This window comes from Capra hircus, chromosome 13 (genome assembly GCF_001704415.2).
Source record: "Capra hircus breed San Clemente chromosome 13, ASM170441v1, whole genome shotgun sequence".
Taxonomy (NCBI): Eukaryota; Metazoa; Chordata; class Mammalia; order Artiodactyla; family Bovidae; genus Capra; species Capra hircus.
The window spans coordinates 69,705,377-69,725,942 of NC_030820.1; the positions used below are offsets into that span (position 1 = coordinate 69,705,377).

Consider the following 20,566-nt stretch of genomic DNA (forward strand, 5'->3'; position numbering starts at 1 on the left):
GAATTTGGGGGAGTATGATGACAGAGGGACCTGCTAGGCCCAGACAAAGAGTCTGAACTTTCAGTTCAGCAGGAAGCCACCTGAAGGACAGAACCTGAAGTTAAAGTGATGGAACTTATGCTTTGAAAAAGAGCCACAGTACAACTCCATCAGACAGTCGAAGTGACTGTCCAGCGGAGGCCAGCAGTCCCGTCTAAAGGCCGTACCTCCGCCTGCCAGGCCAGGGTAGAAGCTGAGAGGGCGGACGTCCGGCCGGCCCCAAGCACGGCAATGGTTTCCCCATCATCGTCCACCACCTTGAAGTCCAAGTCTTCATTGTATTTTCTGCGCTTCACTTGCCGTCCTGAGCGTCGTTTCTGCAGGACAAACACACCGGCCAGAGACGCTCAGTGAGTCGGAGGGAAAAGCAGGCACAAGGACACCCTCGCCTTACTACACTCGCTCACACTCTCCAGCTTTCCAAGAAGGATCTGCCCTAAACACAACTCTTTTCAGAACGAAATTCACTCAAAATGGGAGCCAGCTGAGGAGCGGGAGCCGCCTTCCTGGACCCAGAGTAGGAGCTGCAGCCTCAGGATCCAGGGAGAAGTGTTTCATTATCTCTGCCTGTGCCTTTCCCCCTCCTTTCTGGAATCGGTTTCCATTCCTGTGAAACAGGGATGGGAAGTAACTTCATCATCTCTGAGGTCCCTTCCAAGCATAGCCTGAAGCTCCAGATTTATGACAATGATTTAACAGGTTTTTTTTGGTTTATTTTCAATTTTCCAAGTTCACCAGATTTGCCATGTACTTCCAAACAACTAAATAATACCAATTTCATTCGGACTTACTTTGAGAATCTCCTACCACCACCCTTTGAAATTCAAGCTGACGTCTTGAGTGTGACAAAACGAGATTCGTGACTCACCATGTAAGGACTTGACTATAATTAAATAGCTTATGACCTTTAAAGAGAGATAACATTCTACAGCAAAGCAACCCAGTGGCTTTCCTCAAGCAGAAAAACACATGGTTCATCTCTACCCATCACATCCAAGCAGCAGAAACACTTCCGGGAACTATCCACTCAGCCAGCTAAGTCTTCAACACTTAAACCCTACAAAACAAAACGAGAAGCCAAACCTCACCCTCACCCTACCCCTGGCCCTTATTGTCTAAAAGATGCCTCCTGGGCCTAGTTGTTTCTTTATTGAGTCACCTCAATGACATTTACTTTTACAGGAGGGATTCCACATAAAAAGCTCTCCCTCAATGCCACGTGCAGATCACCATCCTAGAAACACTGAACTACCTGCTGACCCTCATGGACCAGATGTACTTGCTCCTCTGCCAGTCAGGATACTTGGGAGTCACTAACCCAAGTATATCGGCAGTGAAAGGGGGTCTCGGATCTGACACCCCAGACACCACACTTATTCATCACTGTGATGTTAGGAGCTGAGACTTTCCTACAACGAAGATCACAGGACTTCAATTGATCTTATCCTAAATGGCCCTTGTCGGGGCAGAGCCCAGATAAACTGCTGCGGCTGTCAGAGGAAACAGCACTTTGAAATATCACAATTCAAGTCCAAGAGAGGCTGCCTCAACTCAAGGGAGAAAACTCCTACCATTTTGGTGCGTCTTCAGAAATCTCATTTGGGTGCGCCATTCATTTCCCCAAATTTTCCTTCCCATCTTGGCAAAAGGAATCCATCCCTGACTTTTCCAGCATCTGGGATTATGAACGTGTCCTCACACAGACTGGCTTATTAGCACCCCGAGCCATCAATGCATCACCTACATGGCAAGAGAGGCCCTCAGAGCCTCACCTACTTTGGATCACACTTCCCCTCGCCACGTTCCCTCTCACTGCAACCTGATACCATGCGACTCTCCTGGAAGGAAGCCAACACTGCTGAACAGCTGGGAGATTGTTAGTCTAAGGACCAGGATGCTAGGGAAAGAGCCTGGTGGTCACCCACTAACACAGGGAAAGCCCAGCCCAGGTCTGGGTGCGAGGGAAGTGGGCTGGAGACGGAGAGAGGAGCACCAGGATGAGCGTCAGCGAGACCCCGCCCCGCAGCCGCAGTGCCCGCCCGGGCTCCCGGCACAGCGGTACCTGGCTGTCTGCAGACTCAGTGGACTCCTCGGGGCTCCGCAGGGACGGGTTCGGCAGGCCCTGATCCAGCTCTAAACTCTCCACTGCAGTTTCACTTTTCCTTTTTCCTTTCTTCTTTTTCTCCACTGGGGTTGGTCCTTGCTCCTTGCTACAAGGAGAAATTCAGAATTAAAACTGTTGGGCAGTTCTTAAAGCTAAGATTTCTCATGTGATTCAAGTTATGAGGGTACATCCTAGAATTCTGGGGCCAGGATAGGCTTTAATGGAAAAGCGACAAGAGTTTCCTGTCAGAAATGTGCAGGAAAAAGGGAAGAAACATCTACATGCGTTGATGTAAAATTCACTTTTTTTTTTTTACACCCTTATCACGACTACTATAGATAGGATTAATGTGATACAAAGTAAAATGATACAAACATCTCCCCGCCCCCCAAAAAACCCTACTTTCAAATAAACGTCTTCTCTAGGAAGTTGAATTGCTTCACAGATATTGAGAATCATCTACTTTCAAGCTCCCTTTAAGGTATGTGGGAACATCTCCCTAAGCCGTCACCATCCTCTATTGAGAATTATCTATGTAAGACTCAGAATGAGAGCTAGGAGTTCAAAACTGAAGACAGCACTGCCACAGCCCTTGAGGAGGTCACAGGTATAAGATTCCGACCACCCAGAGCCATCACCCACGGCAGGAGATTGATGCTCCTTGAGAGGTGGAGATGGGCAAAACTCACTGTGCAAGGCCCTGCTAAGACGGCAACATCTCCAATAAGCCTTTCTGGCCCCTCCTGGCTGATAAAATCCCTTTTCTACACTCCCAAGCACCACAACGGCATCCCTTGTGGCTCAGCTGGTGAAGAATCCACCTGCAATGCAGGAGATCTGGGTTCAATCCCTGGGCTGGGAAGATCCCCTAGAGAAGGGAAAGGCTACCCACTCTAGTATTCTGGCCAGAAGAAGTCCATGGACTGTATAGTCCATGGGGTCCCAAGGAGTCAGACAGGACTGAGCAACTTTTACTTTCCTTCAAGCACCTCAACCGTGCTTTGCCTAAGGCATTCAAACTTTGATCTTCCACCAGAGTTAGTCATTACACGTGACACCAGGCTCAGAACTAAACAGGACCTCAGATCCTCTGCAGTGAGTCGATCAACATGCGCTGAATGGATGAACAGTTACAGTCCTCTGCGCTCTCCCGTCAGACACTAAGTTCCCAGAGGGCAGGATGCGCTTAAGTTCTGTATTCTTCACAGCGAGTAGTAGTCTTATGCTTAGCATATCAAGGATTCGATAAAATATTCATTGGACAGATGGATGCACTAATGGATGGATCAACTGGGGAGATTTGGGAAAAACACACTTGAGCAAAGATACACACAGAATTTTGATAGAAGACAATAATAATAATAACTAAAGCTAATTTGCACGTAACACCTACTACATGCAGGTACAGTTCTCTAAAGTTTTACATGGATTATCTGCTTTATTCTTCAAAGCAACCATTTAAGGCAGATAGTATTATTATCCTAATTTTATCAAGAAAAACAGTGAGGTTAAGATTTCCAGGGTAACACACTAGTAAACGGAAGAGAAAGTATCTACACCAGGCACGCACGTAGTCACCATGACATTCTTGGGGAATGGAAGAGTGTTAAAAGACAGTCTGTGTGGCTAGATGACAGGACAGGTGAAAAGAAGCACTAAGCTGATGAAGCTGGAAAGAACCCAGGGGTATGTGAGGCTGGAGAGCTTAGACTTATTCTGCATGAAAAGGGCACGATGGCAAGACTGGGCAAGAGAGAAAGAAGACTCAAACGAGACGTGATCAGAGAAAACGCAAGGGTATAAATGATGTGAAAGGTCCGACAGAAGCAGAACCAGTAAGTCTTGGAAGAAGTAGTGTCGATAAGTCTTGGCAGAAGGTGAAGATGAGGAAAGAGCCACAGTTACTGGTACTTCCCATCCGGTGAGTCACTGCAAGGTGTGGGGGAAGACAGGCACAGAAGACGGAAGATCCAGCGGGGTGCACCCTTGGAGGGACGGCGCCTGGCGTGGACCAGGGGGTCTGTCTGCTTCTCCCAACACCCTTCAACCGTTCGCACATGGATCACTCATCAGGTGGGCAAAGACCCAGTCTTACCCTTGATTCTGTAGGCTGAAGACTGGCTTGCCTACCTATCAGCAAAGTTCTTTATGAGATTGTTTTGATCCATAGTTAGGAAATGAAACTTGGGGGTTGTGGGTGGGGATCAGGGGAGAAAGACCACTTCCTACCAGTTTCAGGACAGAAGACTCCGGTGAAAAGAGTTTTTAAAAAGATGTCCAATTTTCACTGGAATATTTATCATGTTACCTGGCTCTCACTAAGAAAATGACATAGCAATTTATATTCTAAAAAGCACTTCAGTGTTTCCTGTCTTGTTTAACTGTAGCAACTGCGATTCTGCGAGGGGGCCAGGGCAGGTGAGCCTCATGTTCCAGATGTAAACAAGTTTAAGAAGCACAAAGGCCCCAAAGCCAGCAGCCAAGCAGAGGCCGGTGCTCAGCTCAGCTGACTCACAATCCCCTCACTGTTTATACTATATCATGTTTCCTGCTTCCTTTTTTCTTTTTAAATCCCCAGTCTCCCTTTCAACAAATGCAAAAACTTCGAATTTCTCTTAATCTTCTTGGAATTTCAAAATAATCACCAAAAGAATTGGTTACAAAACACTCCAATAACTCAGATATATCAAAAAAAAGAAAAAGAAAAATTCGTAACTCCATAGTTGATTCTCTCAACAGAAGAAGGTGTGTGTTTCATTTTTTGGACACACATTTAGAGATAGTAATATAGATATAATATAGTCACCATAATAATCACATGCTTGGAATCCCATTTAATCTTCTGTAAAATCTTAAATCCTTCCAACATTTGAAATCAATTTTATCTTTCTACTAAATATAATTTCATTTTGGAAAGCTTTATCTATATGTTTAATCTCCATTTTAAACATTCATTATATAGATGGGCTAGAAACATGTGCTTCACTGTGAAAATATCCTGCTCAAAACTAAATTAAGCTTAAGACAGAATTAGGGAATAGAACCTCCTCAAAATACTAAACCTTACTATAAGACATGTATATATTTGCCTTCCATGTTTTCAGAAACACGTTAAATGATGACCGTAGTGAGGCCCTCCGAAGTCAAGCCTGGGGCACCACAGGTTTCCTAGCCAGAGGCTGGGTGTGAGGTGGGGTGGAGGGAACAACTTCTTAAATACACATGAGTAAAACAGGAACAAGTCTAGTGATACCTGCTTACCTATTTGGGGATATATAAGAAGATACTCTACTGAGAAATCTTCATAGTGACTTTCTGAATATTACCTTTGACAAAAGAATCAATTTTGATTTTCAAAACTTTTTGCTGGAGCTCTTCTGATAAAGTCAAGTATCAGGAAGATTCCTTGTGAGCTTATAAATGGGACTTTCAAATAGGATAGCAAGAAAATACCACCTGAATTCATCCTCTAGGAAGACTAGGTGAAATGTGTTTTCCCTATCTTCGGAATGAGTTTTAAAAAACTTATACTCGAGAGTTTTATCAAATGAAGACATTTAACCCCCACTTTGTTACAGATGGATTTGGACCATGAATGTACTGTTTTCTCCTTTGGGTTCCAGGTTCTTCAAACATAGTAGTCAAATAATATGTAACAAAATTACGTATGTATGTACCCTTTGATCTAACAATTCCATTTATAGGAATATATTCTGAAGATACACCTCCATCAATATGAAACACATATGCATGTGGTTATTCAACATTGTTTGATAATTTCAAAATAACAAAAAACAACCTAAATGTCCAAACATAAGTGATGAATAAATGAGGATACACAGAAAGGTACTATGCAGCTGTAAAAACAATTAAGAAAGAATCCTATAAACTACCATGGAATGATTTCTAAGATATATTGTTAACAGAAAAAAAGCAAAGTGCAAGAGTATACTAACATGCTACTTTTTATGAAAGAATAAAGAGAAAATAAAAAACCTTGCATATATCTACTTATTTTACAAAAAGAGACACAAAGATGATAAACCAAATAAAGCAAGAGGTAAATTATCTTTTTTATATAGATTTGACTTTTGGAAGCATGTTACCTATACCTAAATTTTTTTTTAATGAAAGATGAAAACAAGTTGAAATAAATAAATCTAGGTGTTTTTCAAATGAAAAACATAACCACACTCAACAGATGGAAAAAGAAAAATCTCATTAATTTATAAACACAGTATCTGACTATATACTTTCAGTTTTGGGGAGAAGTGAGGAAAACAGCCAACAAAAGGTGAACTCTCTTCGGCAGGCGTATAAGGGAAGCAGTTCTGAAGCCATTTTAGCTGTGGTAATAGGAGTAAGCAAATCAGTAAATGTGCTGACGTTAGGAGCTGTGGTTCTCACCCAGGAAGACGTAAATACGAGATGTTGGAAGGCAAGGAAGAGACTGTGGGATGAATCTACACTGGAGGCTCAGTAAGACGCACACTTTCTAAGGTAAGTGTATGTAAGAACACACGCATATAAGTGTGTACATGTGCAGTATGAGTATACTGTGTGTGCATGCAGATGTGGATCCATGTGCATGTACATAATATACGTACACGTGTTTGTCTTGTATATTTCCCCCAGCTTTGACAACTGAGAAAGCCAACAAGCAAAGATGCTCCAAGCACAATCTGCACACACAGCTCTCAGATTTTGGTTTCGAATTCCAAAGTTCTGCACAAAAATGGCTGGTTCCAAGAGAAGGAAGTTATAATATCAGCCTGAAACATTCTGTGTCGTAAAGTAAAGGGAGTGCCCAAAAAAGCGAAGGCAGCACATTAAAAGGGCACAGGAGTCAGCTAAAAGAACTCTCGTTAGTCAAAACCGGGGCCACGTGAGCACGAAAGTAATTAAGGTCAGTAATGAATTATAAGCCATTGAAAATGGTAAGAATCCACACCAATGATAGACAGACAGACAAATAATGAAAAATGAGGGGGAAAGGAAAACTCTTGCTTATTATACAATCCAAACAGTAAATGTAGACAGTGGTGGAGTTGGAAAATCATTTTGTAACCACTGTAGTCAAGATAAGCATAGTCCAGAATCATCAAGGAACGCTAAATCTAGGGGAGAACTTGAAGAGACACAGGATATTTACATGATTTTAAGTGTGTCTCTCTACAGACTGTACGGAAACAGAAGCAGTAACTGAACAAATGGTTATGAAAATGGCATTACTCTTAGAAAAGATACACTGCAGCACTTAGGGATAAAAAGGCATGATATTTGCAACTCATTCTCACAATGGTTGAAGAAAAACCATATAACTTATACACACACACATAAACATAAAAGGTATATATACCTATGCTGCTGCTGATGCTGCTAAGTCCCTTCAGTCGTGTCCGACTCTGTGTGACCCCATAGACGGCAGCCCACCAGGCTCCCCCGTCCCTGAGATTCTCCGGGCAAGAAATCTGGAGTGGGTTGCCATTTCCTTCTCCAATGCGTGAAAGAGAAGAGTGAAAGTGAAGTCGCTCAATCGCGTCTGACTCTTCGCGACCCCATGGACTGCAGTCCACCAGGCTCCTCCGTCCATGGGATTTTCCAGGCAAGAGTACTGGAGTGGGGTGCCATTGCCTTCTCCAATATATATACCTATACCATTGCTGAAGTGGACATTTATTGCCCAGCACCTTTTTGCTGATAATGACCCCTGAATCCTGAGAGTAAGCAGAAAGTCAGGCTGGGCTATGGTGTCCTAGTCCTTTTACTGCAGGAATTGGTCCAGATATGGACACGCGACCTAGCAAGGCCAACGTGGGACTCAGCTCAGTTCAGTCGCTCAGTCGTGTCCGACTCTTTGAGACCCCATGAAGAGCAGCATGCTAGGCCTCTCTGTCCATCAACAACTCCTGGAATTTACTCAAACTCATGTCCATTGAGTCGGTGATGCCATACAGCCATCTCATCCTCTGTTGTCCCCTTCTCCTGCCCTCAATCTTTCCCAGCATCAGGGTCTTTTCCAATGAGTCAGCTCTTCGCATCAGGTGGCCAAATTATTGGAGCTTCAGCTTCAACATCAGTCCTTCCAATGAACACCCAGGACTTATCTCCCTTAGGATGGACTGGTTGGATCTCCTTGCAGTCCAAGGGACTGTCAGGAGTCTTCTTCAACACCACAGTTCAAAAGCATCAATTCTTTGGCACTCTGCTTTCTTTATAGTCCAACTCTCACATCCATACATGACCACTGGAAAAACCATAGACTTGACTAGATGGACCTTTGTTGGCAAAGTAATGTCTCTGCTTTTGAATATGCTATCTAGGTTGGTCATAACTTCCCTTCCAAGGAGTAAGCGTCTTTTAATTTCATGGCTGCAATCACCATCTGCAGTGATTTTGGAGCCCCCAAAAATAAAGTCTGACACTGTTTCCTCATCTATTTCCCATGAAGTGATGGGACCGGATGCCATGATCTTAGTTTTCTGAATGTTGAGCTTTAAGCCAACTTTTTCACTCTCCTCTTTCACTTTCATCAGGAGGCTCTTTAGTCCTTCTTCACTTTCTGCCATAAGGGTGGTGTCATCTGCATATCTGAGGTTATTGATATTTCTCCTGGCAATCTAGATTCCAGCTTGTGCTGCATCCAGCCCAGCGATCTCATGATACACTCTGCAAAAGGCTCCTTCCTTTAAAAAAAAGGACTAATTTCTAGCAGGAGTGGGCAGGAAAATGAATAATCTCTTTCCTCCTAGGTCCTAGGTCTGTTAAGCTATGAGCCCAGAGATATGGGCAGGCACAGTTCAATCTGGAGAAGGAAAGCAGTCGTCAAAGATGGAGCCAACACCCAAAGAGGCTCAGGAAGGGTGGGGGACAAAGACTTCTGTGGAGTTCTTGACTAGAGCCCTGGGTTCTGACTCCCTAAACCAGTGAACCCACTTGTTAATCTTTTTCTTATGTTAATTCAAGTTGGGTTTATGTCAGTTGCAACCAGCGCAGTTCTCATAATACAAAGGCCTAATATCGTTTAACGACACTTGAGGCCACATCAAAGCAATCTAATTTTTATAATCCTTGCTTTTCCAGCTTTCAGAGCTAGAACAAATTACATTACAGGACAGGGAAAAATATACGGCAGACAAGATTTTCGGGGCTCAAAGTACCTATTTTTAGTAGTAAAACTCAACTTGAGTTTACAACATAAATCCATACATCCACTTTAAAGAAAGCATCTATCATGTATTTATGACATGCAAGAAACTTCCAACATATAATCTGTACCATCCATGCAGGACAAGGATCAGGTATGATCAACAGCAGTTCATTAGCAGCCCTCAGCCCCAAAACGCTCTCACATCCTGTCTACCACACAATCTCATCAGCCAAGATTTTATACATCTTGACTCTCCACAGTTTGCATTAGAAAAATAAGTACGCTTTTTTGAGGGGAAGGGATCGTTTAAGGAGTCTGGAAAGGACATGTGCACACTGCTATATTTGAAACGGATAACCAGAGTCTATCTCTGCTCAGTGGTATGTGGCAGCCTGGATGGGACGTGAGTCTAGGGAGAATGCATGCATCTATTTGACAGTCATCTGAAACTATCACAACATTGTTAATCAGCCATACTGCAATACAAAACAAAAAGTTAAAAAAAAAGAGAAGAAAAATAAGTACCTTTTTTGCCGTCCACGTAGAAAATTATAGTATTAATCACAAGACAGACTTCCTCAAATTCTCCTCCCAGCTCCATCTCCAGTTCCCTACCTCCAGCTTTCTTTGCTTGAATTAAGAGTTAGAAATTGAGTGCTGGATCTGAGTACTAGAAGAAAAGTCTGGGTGCATGTCAGAACACTGAGATTCATGGCTATGAGTCTTTTATTAACTTTTCCCCATGGATTCCAGGTATTGAAAATTTTTTATCTACTGGACAAACTGCATTATTTCAAAATGACTCATCTCCTCATTTTAACATTAAACTTGGCAAAATGCTCATCAAAGTTTTAGCAGGAAACAATCAGTTACTTCCACAGTGAGTTGCCATAATCCCCAAATTCAGGACAACAGAAAATAGCACATGAGGCCAATCATTCCTTCCACAAATGTGCATACACCTGGGAGCCCAGCCTGGGAGCCACTGCCCCACTCGGGGAACGACTCTCCAGAAAAGCTTCTATCCGGGCCTCGCCACAGGCTCAGAGCCTCTTCCAGGAAGGACAGTACTGAAATCCTGGACGTTACTCCACGGAGCTCATTTGCACACTTAATCCAACCTTTACTTGCTACCCATATTCATTCCATCTATACATGCAGGGCTGACTTAAGCACGGATTTTTTCAAGATATTGGTTTAAAGAAAAACACACCCCCTCAACTATTGGTTTTGGTGTAGATGGAGTTATCTGTAGACATGATCTCCAGGTTCTCGGAACCTCTAATCACATCATTAGCATCATCAAAACAAAGATTATGCAAGTTTGTGATGTCCTAGCTTAAAAAAAAAAGAAACAAAAACATTACAGGGACTTCCCTGGTGGTTCAATGGTTAAGAATCTGCCTTTCAACGCAGGGGACGTGAGCTCAATCCCTGGTCCAGGAACTAGGATCCCACATGCTGTGGAGCAGCTAAGCCTGTGTGCCTCAAACAGAGGCCAAGTGCTCTGGAGCGTGAACACCACAAGTAGAGAGGAAATGGGCGCCACCTTGAAGAGCCCCGCATGCCACAACTAAGACCCGATGCTGCCAAATAATAATCTTTTTAAAAAATTACATATAAGGTGACAAGGCAGAGTTTTAACAAACTTATTAAAAGTGATCACAGCAAATGAAAAAAAAATTTTTTTAACATAGAAGGGCTTCAAATGAAACATACAAGCCATTCCTACTTGCACCAAATCCCACGTGCCAGAGAGATCTGCTCTTGACCAATACCTCTCTCACTCCAAATACATTCCTGCCTCTAGTTCTTTATTCATCGACATTCAGCAACCGCTACCCACATTCTAAAGTCAATCAGCTTAGATCTTATATATCTCCCCTATTCCTTTCTCTGCTCAAAATTTTTGATGACTGAGTGTGGGCAACCATGTTTTAAATTTTCATTCATTCTTTTTGTTTTCTATTCCTTTTTCCTGATAACACATTTCTTGTTTTGCAGACATGGTATCGATCATCTTGGACCTGAGGACACTAATTTGAAATCTTTATGGCTTCTTTGCCTTGAACTGTTTTTTCTGAGGACAGCTGTCCTGGTCATTCCTCTTCTTCCTGCTGCTCTACTGCTTCTCCTCATGGTCTGGGGATCTCTGGCGGCCGATTAATATTTAGCGTGAAGAAGGCTGATAATACAGGGGCTGGTGAGGCTCCCTGCTGCCGAGTTAAGTCACTTTCTCCAGCAAGCCTCACCCCTGAATGGGAGGCCTGACCTGGGACTCTACATACACAAGGGGCTACCCCTCTCTCCCCCTTTAAGGGGTTTGGGCAGGGAAAGGCAGAGAAGCCTGGGTTCCTGTGCCCCCTTCTTGTGGATGTCAGTCTCCCCAACTGGAGCCTAGACCTTCTTCCAGAACAAGCTGCTCAGCTTCTTTAGAATAACTGTCTAGAGCTGCCAGATCACACAGCCGCTCTGCAGACGGTCCCCGACCCGACACCTCCAGCCCCGGCCCCTCTCCAGGGCTGCCGGGGCCACCATCAGGGGGAAGTACTTCCGCCTCTGCTGCAGACACGGCTCCTGCACGTGCTCTGAGCGGGGATGTCCTCCACAGCATTCACCCATCAATACTTGACCAGGGGCCCCCACATCGGAACTTTGTAACACCTCCCAACTTTGAAGAATTTATTCCCTTCTGTTCTTCCTGTCATTTCAGTAAGTGAAAATCTGGTGAAGAAGGGAAAAAAACAGCATGCTTGATCTACCATTTTAAAACTGGAAATCCCCCAAACATCACAATGCTGTAAGTCTTTTCTCATCTATTAATCCCTTTAATAACTGGCTCAATTGCTTTAATAATGCAGTACTCTTTCAAGGGACTCCCTAGATCAGAAATGAAACACTTTTTTGGGGGGCTTGTGGGATCTCAGTTCCCTCATTGGGGACTGAACTGAGGCCATGGAAGTGAAAGCACAGGATCCTAACTACCATGTCACCAGGGAACTCCCCGAAATACTCTTAATTCTCTAAATCCTTTCGGCTATTCTGTATATTAGGTTCTTTCACTTGTTTATATTTTGCCTGTTTTGGGAACACCGGCCAGGCTGTTTCCCTAACTTGTGAAAGTCCCTCGACGGCAAGGCTCAGAGACACCTCTGAGGCATCTTCCTTCCTCCACTGTCCCATTCCCAACAGAAGTGCTCATTAAGGAAGCAAGGTACGCAGGAGGTAATACATACATACTGGATAAATAAAGGAGCAGGTATTCATCTAGCATTACTGTTTATAAACTGTTTCCTTATGGACCAGGTAAGTTTCCTATAACCCAGACCCTAATGCAGAAAGCTCTGAGGGGACTTCTCTGGTGGTCCCCTGGTTAAGAATCCACCTGTCACTGCAGGGGAAACGGGATTGATCCCTGGTCCAGGAACTAAGATGTCACGAGCTGTGGAGCCACTAAGCCCATGCCCCACAACATCTGAGCCCACGCGCTTCAACTAGGAGGCCCACACACCCTGGAGCCCATGCTCTGCACAAGAGAAGCCACCACAACGGAGAGCAGCTGCAGAGCAAGCCCTGCCCGACACAACTAGAGAAAGCCCGTGCGCAGAAACGGAGACCCCGTGCAGCCCCATTAATTAACTTTAAAATTATATATGGAAAGAAAATCCTAAGAATTACAGAATAAGCACTCCAGGAGCTCGTACAAAAATAGGAACAGAGATTTAGTCCAAAGCTTCAGAGGTGGGTCTCTGACGTTATCATTTAGTTTTCTTCCCTACTTAACAGAAAGCCCAGTAGCTTCTAAGCAGAGGGTCTCTACTCAGAACTCATTTATGTCTTTATATTTGCTTCTTTCTCCTAATAAAATGAACAGAATGTAAAAACAAGTCTCCCAACAGAAAGAATTCTGTCAATGGACTCTCTTGAACCTAAGTTCAGCCTCCATAAAGATCTACACTCTAAACAAAGACAGGTGATTCACCTTCGAGCAGTGAGGCAGAGCTGACCTGGTTGAATTTTATTACCCCTCCTGCTTCATAGTTCTTAGCTGACTCACAGCTCAAACAGTTACATAATCAGAAGGTTTGGGGCTTACCTTTCTTGAAGCGAGCATCAAAGAAAAGAAATCAGAAAACGTAAAATCTTTCTCCTAGGATGTTATCAAATTCATTGGATTTGGAATAAAAATCTGCTGTGGGTTGACAGATCCAAACAAATGGGGGTAAAAAGCTGAGCACAGAAATTGGGGCTAATCAGAGTCTTCATTTCTTTTCATCATTTTGGCTTTTTCATTCCTAGCAGATATCACATAACCCTTAACTTAGACCAGCACACAGATTTATTTCTTGACTTTTGAGAGAGAATATAAACCACCCCCAGCTCTGACATGTGTGGAAATTCCAAAACGTATATACTCTGCCCTCAATCAGCAACATGGACACTGACACTCAAGACCCTGGCTTACAAATGCGACCTCCCTCTCTGTCAAAGCACTTGGCTCCCGGTTTGCAAGAGTAACTCAAAGGGCCATAAACCTCCCCCTCAGATTTCTCTGGATATTGAGTAGGGCCTGATGGCTTCGTACACACTGGAACCACTTGTCTTTCCTGCTCACCAAGCCGCGCTTTAATGCCATGAAGCTTTAGTTACAAAAGGCCGTTTTCAAGAAAGAAATACGAAATTCATAGGCACTCAAAAGTGTTTGATGCAAAAAAAGCCATTGAGGACAGTATCCATTACATCACGTGATGCTGCCCAGTGAGAAATTTCTTTCTCAACTCGTAAAAATCTGACCTGCCTGACTGGCCCGGTGCTTTTCTAATCTCAAAGCATTTTCCCAAAGCCCTTATCAACATTACCTGACCCCGCAAACCTGCCTACCCCTAGGTCCTACGCTGCAGCTGTGTGGGCCATGGTGTCCATGTATGCACAGGTGTGTGCGTGTTTCTGAGAGTATTTGTGTCTCTGTGTGTCTTCTGTGAGAATGCCAGGAGCCCTATTCTCCTTAGGAAAGGTACTATAATTTAAAAAAAGCAAACCGTGCTGGTGAAATTTAAATTTCAGAGTCAGGGAAATGACAGAGAACCTAAATCAGCTTCCTGGAGGAGCTTTCCTGCTTAAGTTTTACATAATAAAGGAGTGAACCAGGCTCACACTTCAAGGTAGCTTGCAGGTAAAGGAAGAGAGGGTAGTTTTTGTTTTCTTAAAGGCTCCTGCTACCTGAGTTGTTTTTATCCCCTAAGCAATAATATTAGTCACTATTAATTATCATCCTTAAAAAGGAAAATTCACTAGACTCTATCATCTGTTAAGGAGAGAAACTGTGTTCAATTAGGTGCTGCCTCAAATGCGAAGAGAAATAGAACAGGAAAAGGTTGCGGTCATCTTTGTCCATGAGGGGATCCTGAGTGTGCAAACTGAAATTCTGCAGAAGAGGGGCCATGTCCTACAAATAAAAACCAGTTTCTCTGACACTAGGCTCTCCCCACTGTTATCCATGCAATCTTCCCTAGCAAGGAGGAAAGAGGCGCAAAGCTGCAGAGAACAAAGTGGGTTTTGTGGTCAGGGGAGCCTGGTGCCAAATCCTGACAGTGCTGCTCATTAGTTTGGCCTCTTGGACAAGTTACCTTGAAGTTTTCATTCCTAAAATAATAAAATTTATGGGATTAAAATATTTAATTATAACATATGCAGAGTACATCATGAGAAACACTGGACTGGAAGAAACACAAGCTGGAATCAAGATTGCCCGGAGAAATATCAATAACCTCAGATATGCAGATGACACCACCCTTATGGCAGAAAGTGAAGAAGAACTAAAAAGCCTCTTGATGAAAGTGAAAGAGGAGAGTGAAAAAGTTGGCTTAAAGCTCAACATTCAGAAAACGAAGATCATGGCATCCGGTCCCATCACTTCATGGGAAATAGATAGGGAAACAGTCGAAACAGCGTCAGACTTTTATTTTTGGGGGCTCCAAAATCACTGCGGATGGTGACTGCAGCCATGAAATTAAAAGACGCTTACTCCTTGGAAGGAAAGTTATGACCAACCTAGATACCATATTCAAAAGCAGAGACATTACTTTGCCGACTAAGGTCCGTCTAGTCAAGGCTATGGTTTTTCCAGTGGTCATGTATGGATGTGAGAGTTGGACTGTGAAGAAGGCTGAGCGCCGAAGAATTGATGCTTTTGAACTGTGGTGTTGGAGAAGACTCTTGAGAGTCCCTTGGACTGCAAGGAGATCCAACCAGTCCATTCTGAAGGAGATCAGCCCTGGGATTTCTTTGGAAGGAATGATGCTAAAGCTGAAACTCCAGTACTTTGGCCACCTCATGCGAAGAGTTGACTCATTGGAAAAGACCCTGATGCTGGGAGGGATTGGGGGCAGGAGGAGAAGGGGACGACAGAGGATGAGATGGCTGGATGGCATCACGGACTCGATGGACGTGAGTCTGAGTGAACTCCAGGAGTTGGTGATGGACAGGGAGGCCTGGTGTGCTGCGATTCATGGGGTCGCAAAGAGTCGGACACGACTGAGCGACTGAACTGAACTGACCTACTGTTATTTAACAATGGGAGTGACTGTGTGATAACTTGTATGACTCCTGTTTTTGGGAGAAGAGCTCTAACCATTTGTTCTAAGAAAACAATTATATTATATATGTATGTAATACTTTAAAATAATACATAAACTACACAAACACACACATACCTCCTTCTACGTGTCCAACAACCTGACAAACCTCTCTGCTGACAACCTCGGCTGTACGTCAAGGCTGTATATTGTCACTCTGCTTATTTAACTTATATGCAGAGTACATCATGAGAAATGCTGGGCTGGATGAAGCACTACTTGGAATCTAGATCGGTGGGAGAAATATCAATAACCTCAGATATGCAGACGACACCACCCTTATGGCAGAAAGTGAAGAACTAAAGGGCCTCTTGATGAAAGTGAAAGAGGAGTGAAAAAGTTGGCTTAAAACTCAACATTCAGAAAACTAAGATCATGGCATCTGGTCCCATCACTTCATGGCAAATAGATGGGGAAACAGTGTCAGACTATTTTTGGGGGCTCCAAAATCACTGCCGATGGTGACTGCAGCCATTAAATTAAAAGATGCCTATTCCTTGGAAGAAAAGTTATGACCAACCCAGACAACATATTACAAAGCAGAGACATTACCTTGCCAACAAAGGTCCGTCTAGTCAAAGCTATGATTTTTCCAGTAGTCATGTATGGATGTAAGAGTTAAACTATAAAGAAAGCTGAGAGCTGAAGAATTGATGCCTTTGAACTGTGGTGTTGGAGAAGACACTTGAGAGTCCCTTGGACTGCAAGGAGATCCATCCAGTCCATCCTAAAGGAAATCAGTCCTGAATATTCCTTGGAAGGACTCATGCTGAAGCTGAAATTCCAATAACTTGGCCATCTGATGTGAAGAACTTTGGAAAAGACCCTGAGGCTGGGAAAGATTGAGGGCAGGAGAAGAAGGGGATGACAGAGGATGAGATGGTTAGATGGCTTCACCGACTCAACTGACATGAGTTTGAGTAAACACCGGGAGCTGGTGATGGACAGGGAGGCCTAGCATGCTGCAGTCCATGGGATCACAGCTGCAGGACTGAGCAACTGAACTGAACTGACAACCTCAGGGACACAGAAGACACAAAGCATGGTGGTCCTGACCTTAGGCACTTCACTTCTGTTGAAGAGAGAAATATATACATGAAAATCCTGGGTTATGACTAAGAAACAGCCTACGGCAGAGGTTAGTGTACAGGACTGGGAGTCAGGACTTCTGAGTTTATGACCCTGCAAACAAGTCACTTCTCTGCGGGTCTCTGTTTCCTGGCTGCAATGTGGCAGGGCTGCACTAGATGTCTTTTATTCAAGGTCCAAAACTCTTGATTTGTGATGCCAGTGAGGCCCCGAGAGCTGAGGGATGGGATGCTCTAGCACCAGGTGTGGGCATTCTGTGCAGGAACTGGGCGGGATGTGAGCTCAGAGCTGAAGAATGGGAAGGACTCTGGGATACTGAGAGGGGATACTGAGAGGGGGACCAAGGGCATAATGTTGAAAAGTGATCAGGAGGGGGAAGGAACCAAGTACCTCATTTCAGGCCTGAGGAGGACTTCCCTGGTGGTCCAGTGGTTAAGAATCCACCCGCCAGTGCAGGGGACACAGGTTCCATCCCTGGCCTGAGAAACTCCACATGCCTCAGGGTAACGAAGCCCGCGCACCCCCACTACCGAGCCGGTGTGCTGCAGTCCTGCAGCTACTGAAGCCACTGCAATGAGAAGCCCCAAACCGCAACAAAGGGTGGCCCCCACTCGCCAGAACTAGAGAAAGCCCGCGCGCAGAGCAGTAAAGACCCAGCACAGTCAAAAATACATAAAAATTTTAAAAATTTCATAAAGGCCTAACGAGGTCAATCTAGCTAGAAAGGTCTGTTGTCAGAGACCAGGCGGCAAGGAGCGGTCAGACCCCAAAGGGTTTGGGAAACAGAAAAAGGAGCCTGATTCTACGCTGGAGGCAGAGGGAACAATCAGAAGTGTCTGAGTAGGTGTAACTGTTAGAGGGAATCCCACTTCCCTGTCCCCATGTCTTCAGGCTTCCCTGTTCCCGAGGAGGGCACGATACTGGAAACATACTTTATCCCTTCTTATAATTCCTCTCACTTGCCTGACCACCTCTGATGGGGACCTACGGGACTGGAGAGACCGAGAGGAAGACTAAGGCATCCCCGGCCCAGAGGCCTCCCTCTGCAGGGCTGCGCCTGCAGTGCTGGTGGGTGAACTTGACCGAGGGCGTTAACAGGAAGCCCGATTCTGGCCGCAAGTCATTGAAAGTGTTTCAAGTCAGCCCATCAGTGGTAGAGCTGCTAACTCCATCTCCATCTCTGTGGACGGGTTCCCAGCTGATCTGGAATGGAGAGAGGGAAGAGGGGGCTTGACTGACCACCACCGCCAGCTACAAACATAAACAATGAGGTAACAGCGGGGCTTCAGAAAGATGAGCCAGGCGGCAGCTGGCAAGACGGACTGAAGGAAGACCGGAAGCCCTTACATCAGCTGTGAAGCTCCTCCAACAATCCAAACATCCCCTGAATCATCTGTAACTGAGGAGTGCAATCCAGGGGCTTATCAATAAAGGCTCAAATCAAAACACGTACTTAAGCCAATCTGCCAGAGAGCAAATCAAAGAACACAAAACATATGACTTAATTATCAACATTTTAAAAAATCAATTAATGTCCTTTCAGAACTAGAGCTGCCTCTGCTGACTAGTGGCATCGTGAGTTGAAGGAGCCGAAGCAGCTTTATAAATATAAAAAAGACAGAAAGGCTTAACAGTCCCGAACCGGACCTGGGCTACATGGAGTAATTCCGTGATAGCCACTGGTCCATCTTCCACTGCTCCCACACCAAGGGAGGTGGAAAGCCTCGTGGATCTTGTGTACATTTCTAAAGGGATAACCAGCCCAACTTGTCAGCATTTTCTCAGAGGGTGTCTCCTGGATTTCTAAACCTCAAGAGCATCTGCTGTCTTCTCAGTTAGCAGACTCACTAGCACTTATCCAGCTCATGCATATTTTAAACAGCCTCATTAGATAAAAATCAATTCCCTTAACATTGCTATGCATACATCTGACACCCAACCTTGCTTTGTCTTCCCTGATGGCTCAGTGGTAAACAATCTTCCTGCAATGCAGGAGATGCAGGTTTGATCCCTGAGTCGGGAAGATTCCCCGGAGGAGGAAATGGCAACCCACTCCAGTATTCTGGCCTGGGAAATCCCATGGACAGAAGAGCCTGGTGGACTTATGGTTCAAAGAGTCCCAAAGAGTCAGACACAACTTAGCACAAAACTTGTGAAATGCCTCCCCACTCATTGCCCCAAATGGAATCTATGACAATGTCTATCTATATACTTGTCGCCTTGTCTCACAAAAAGTAAACATGAATTCCTTTAAGAAGTTGATAAAATTACAAGCACCAGAGACCAGTGACTAAAGTGAGCCCGGATACCTCTGACTTTCTATTACCTTCTAAACACAAACCAAACTCCTTATTAGAGCTCTCAGACCCTCCCCTTGATGGCCTTAATTCTAAAACATCACCCTGGAGGATGCTGCTGCTTCTGCTAATAACCAAACTCAGTCACACCACTAGCTCATGTCTGAGTCTCTCTCCTTGCAAGTAGCTACCCTGCAGAACCATTTCAGCTTCTCCAAAATAATTTGGAACTCAACTGGGACACCCCCATACAAGACATTCCACCCACATCAGAGATGAGCCTGTGTGCACCAAGTTCACAGAGAAAGTGGTTCAATGGGCTTCTGAGGTGGCTCAGTGGTAAAAAAAAAATCCGCCTACCAATGCAGGAGACTCAGGTTTGATCCCGGGATTGGGAAGATTCCTTGGAGGAGGAAATGGCAACCCGTTCTAGTATTCTTGCCTGGGAAATCCCATGGACAGAGGAACCTGACGGGCCGCAGTCCACGAGGTCACAAAGAGTCAGACACAACTGCGCACACACACAAGTTGCTCATTAGTCAGACTCCTGATTTTACTGACTTCTCTTGACCTTCTGAGGAGGTTAGTTTATGTCTATTTGCTGTGAACTACATTCCTGGGATCCCACCCAAGCCTCTGTGATAAAAAAAAGGTAAAATCCCCTGCCAGGCAGAAGAGAGTGAATATTATAAGGCAGCTTTAACTTGGATTAGACAAGTACCCATCTGGTCCCAACAGACTGTCCTTCTGAAAATGAACCGAACCATAAAATAAATTCTGAGTTGTGGTACAAGGCATTCTAAAATGCTTTCTCTCTTTAAAACTAACTTCCTCTATGCCTGACCCGTACAGGACTGATGCCCCCATTAGCTTACATCCTGTTAGCAACTGAATCAATTTCTGCACCTTTAATGGGTGCTCCCGGTCTATACTCTGCCTTAGCACTTAGAACTTAAATTCCCCCTAAATATAGAGGAGTTTTGTATGACCTCAGAAAGTTTAAATATTTTCCACCAAGAATTTAGAAAGAGACAGAACAAAAGACATCATATTTGCATGCACATGTCTGAGTTGCTCAATCGCGTCCGACTCTTTGTGACTCCAGGGACTGCAGCCCACCAGGCTCCTCTGTCCATGGGATTCTCCAGGCAAGAATACTGGAATGGGTTGCCATGCCCTCCTCTAGGAGATCTTCCTGACCCAGGAATCGTCATGTCTCCTGCAGTGCAGGAGGATTCCTTACCCAGTGAGC

The 20,566-nt window shown here is 44.5% G+C and overlaps 1 protein-coding gene across 2 annotated transcripts in view; it reads right to left on the bottom strand.

Moving 5' to 3' along the window:
- CHD6 (chromodomain helicase DNA binding protein 6) overlaps window positions 1-20,566 on the bottom strand; it is a 203,451-nt gene that overhangs the window by 112,484 nt on the left and 70,401 nt on the right. For both annotated transcript variants that reach the window (XM_018057882.1, XM_018057884.1), the window contains 2 exons: window positions 2,102-2,249; window positions 207-356 (listed from right to left, as the gene is read on the bottom strand). In XM_018057882.1, the coding sequence (XP_017913371.1) occupies window positions 207-356; window positions 2,102-2,249 (298 nt within the window). The remainder of the gene's footprint in view (window positions 1-206; window positions 357-2,101; window positions 2,250-20,566) is intronic.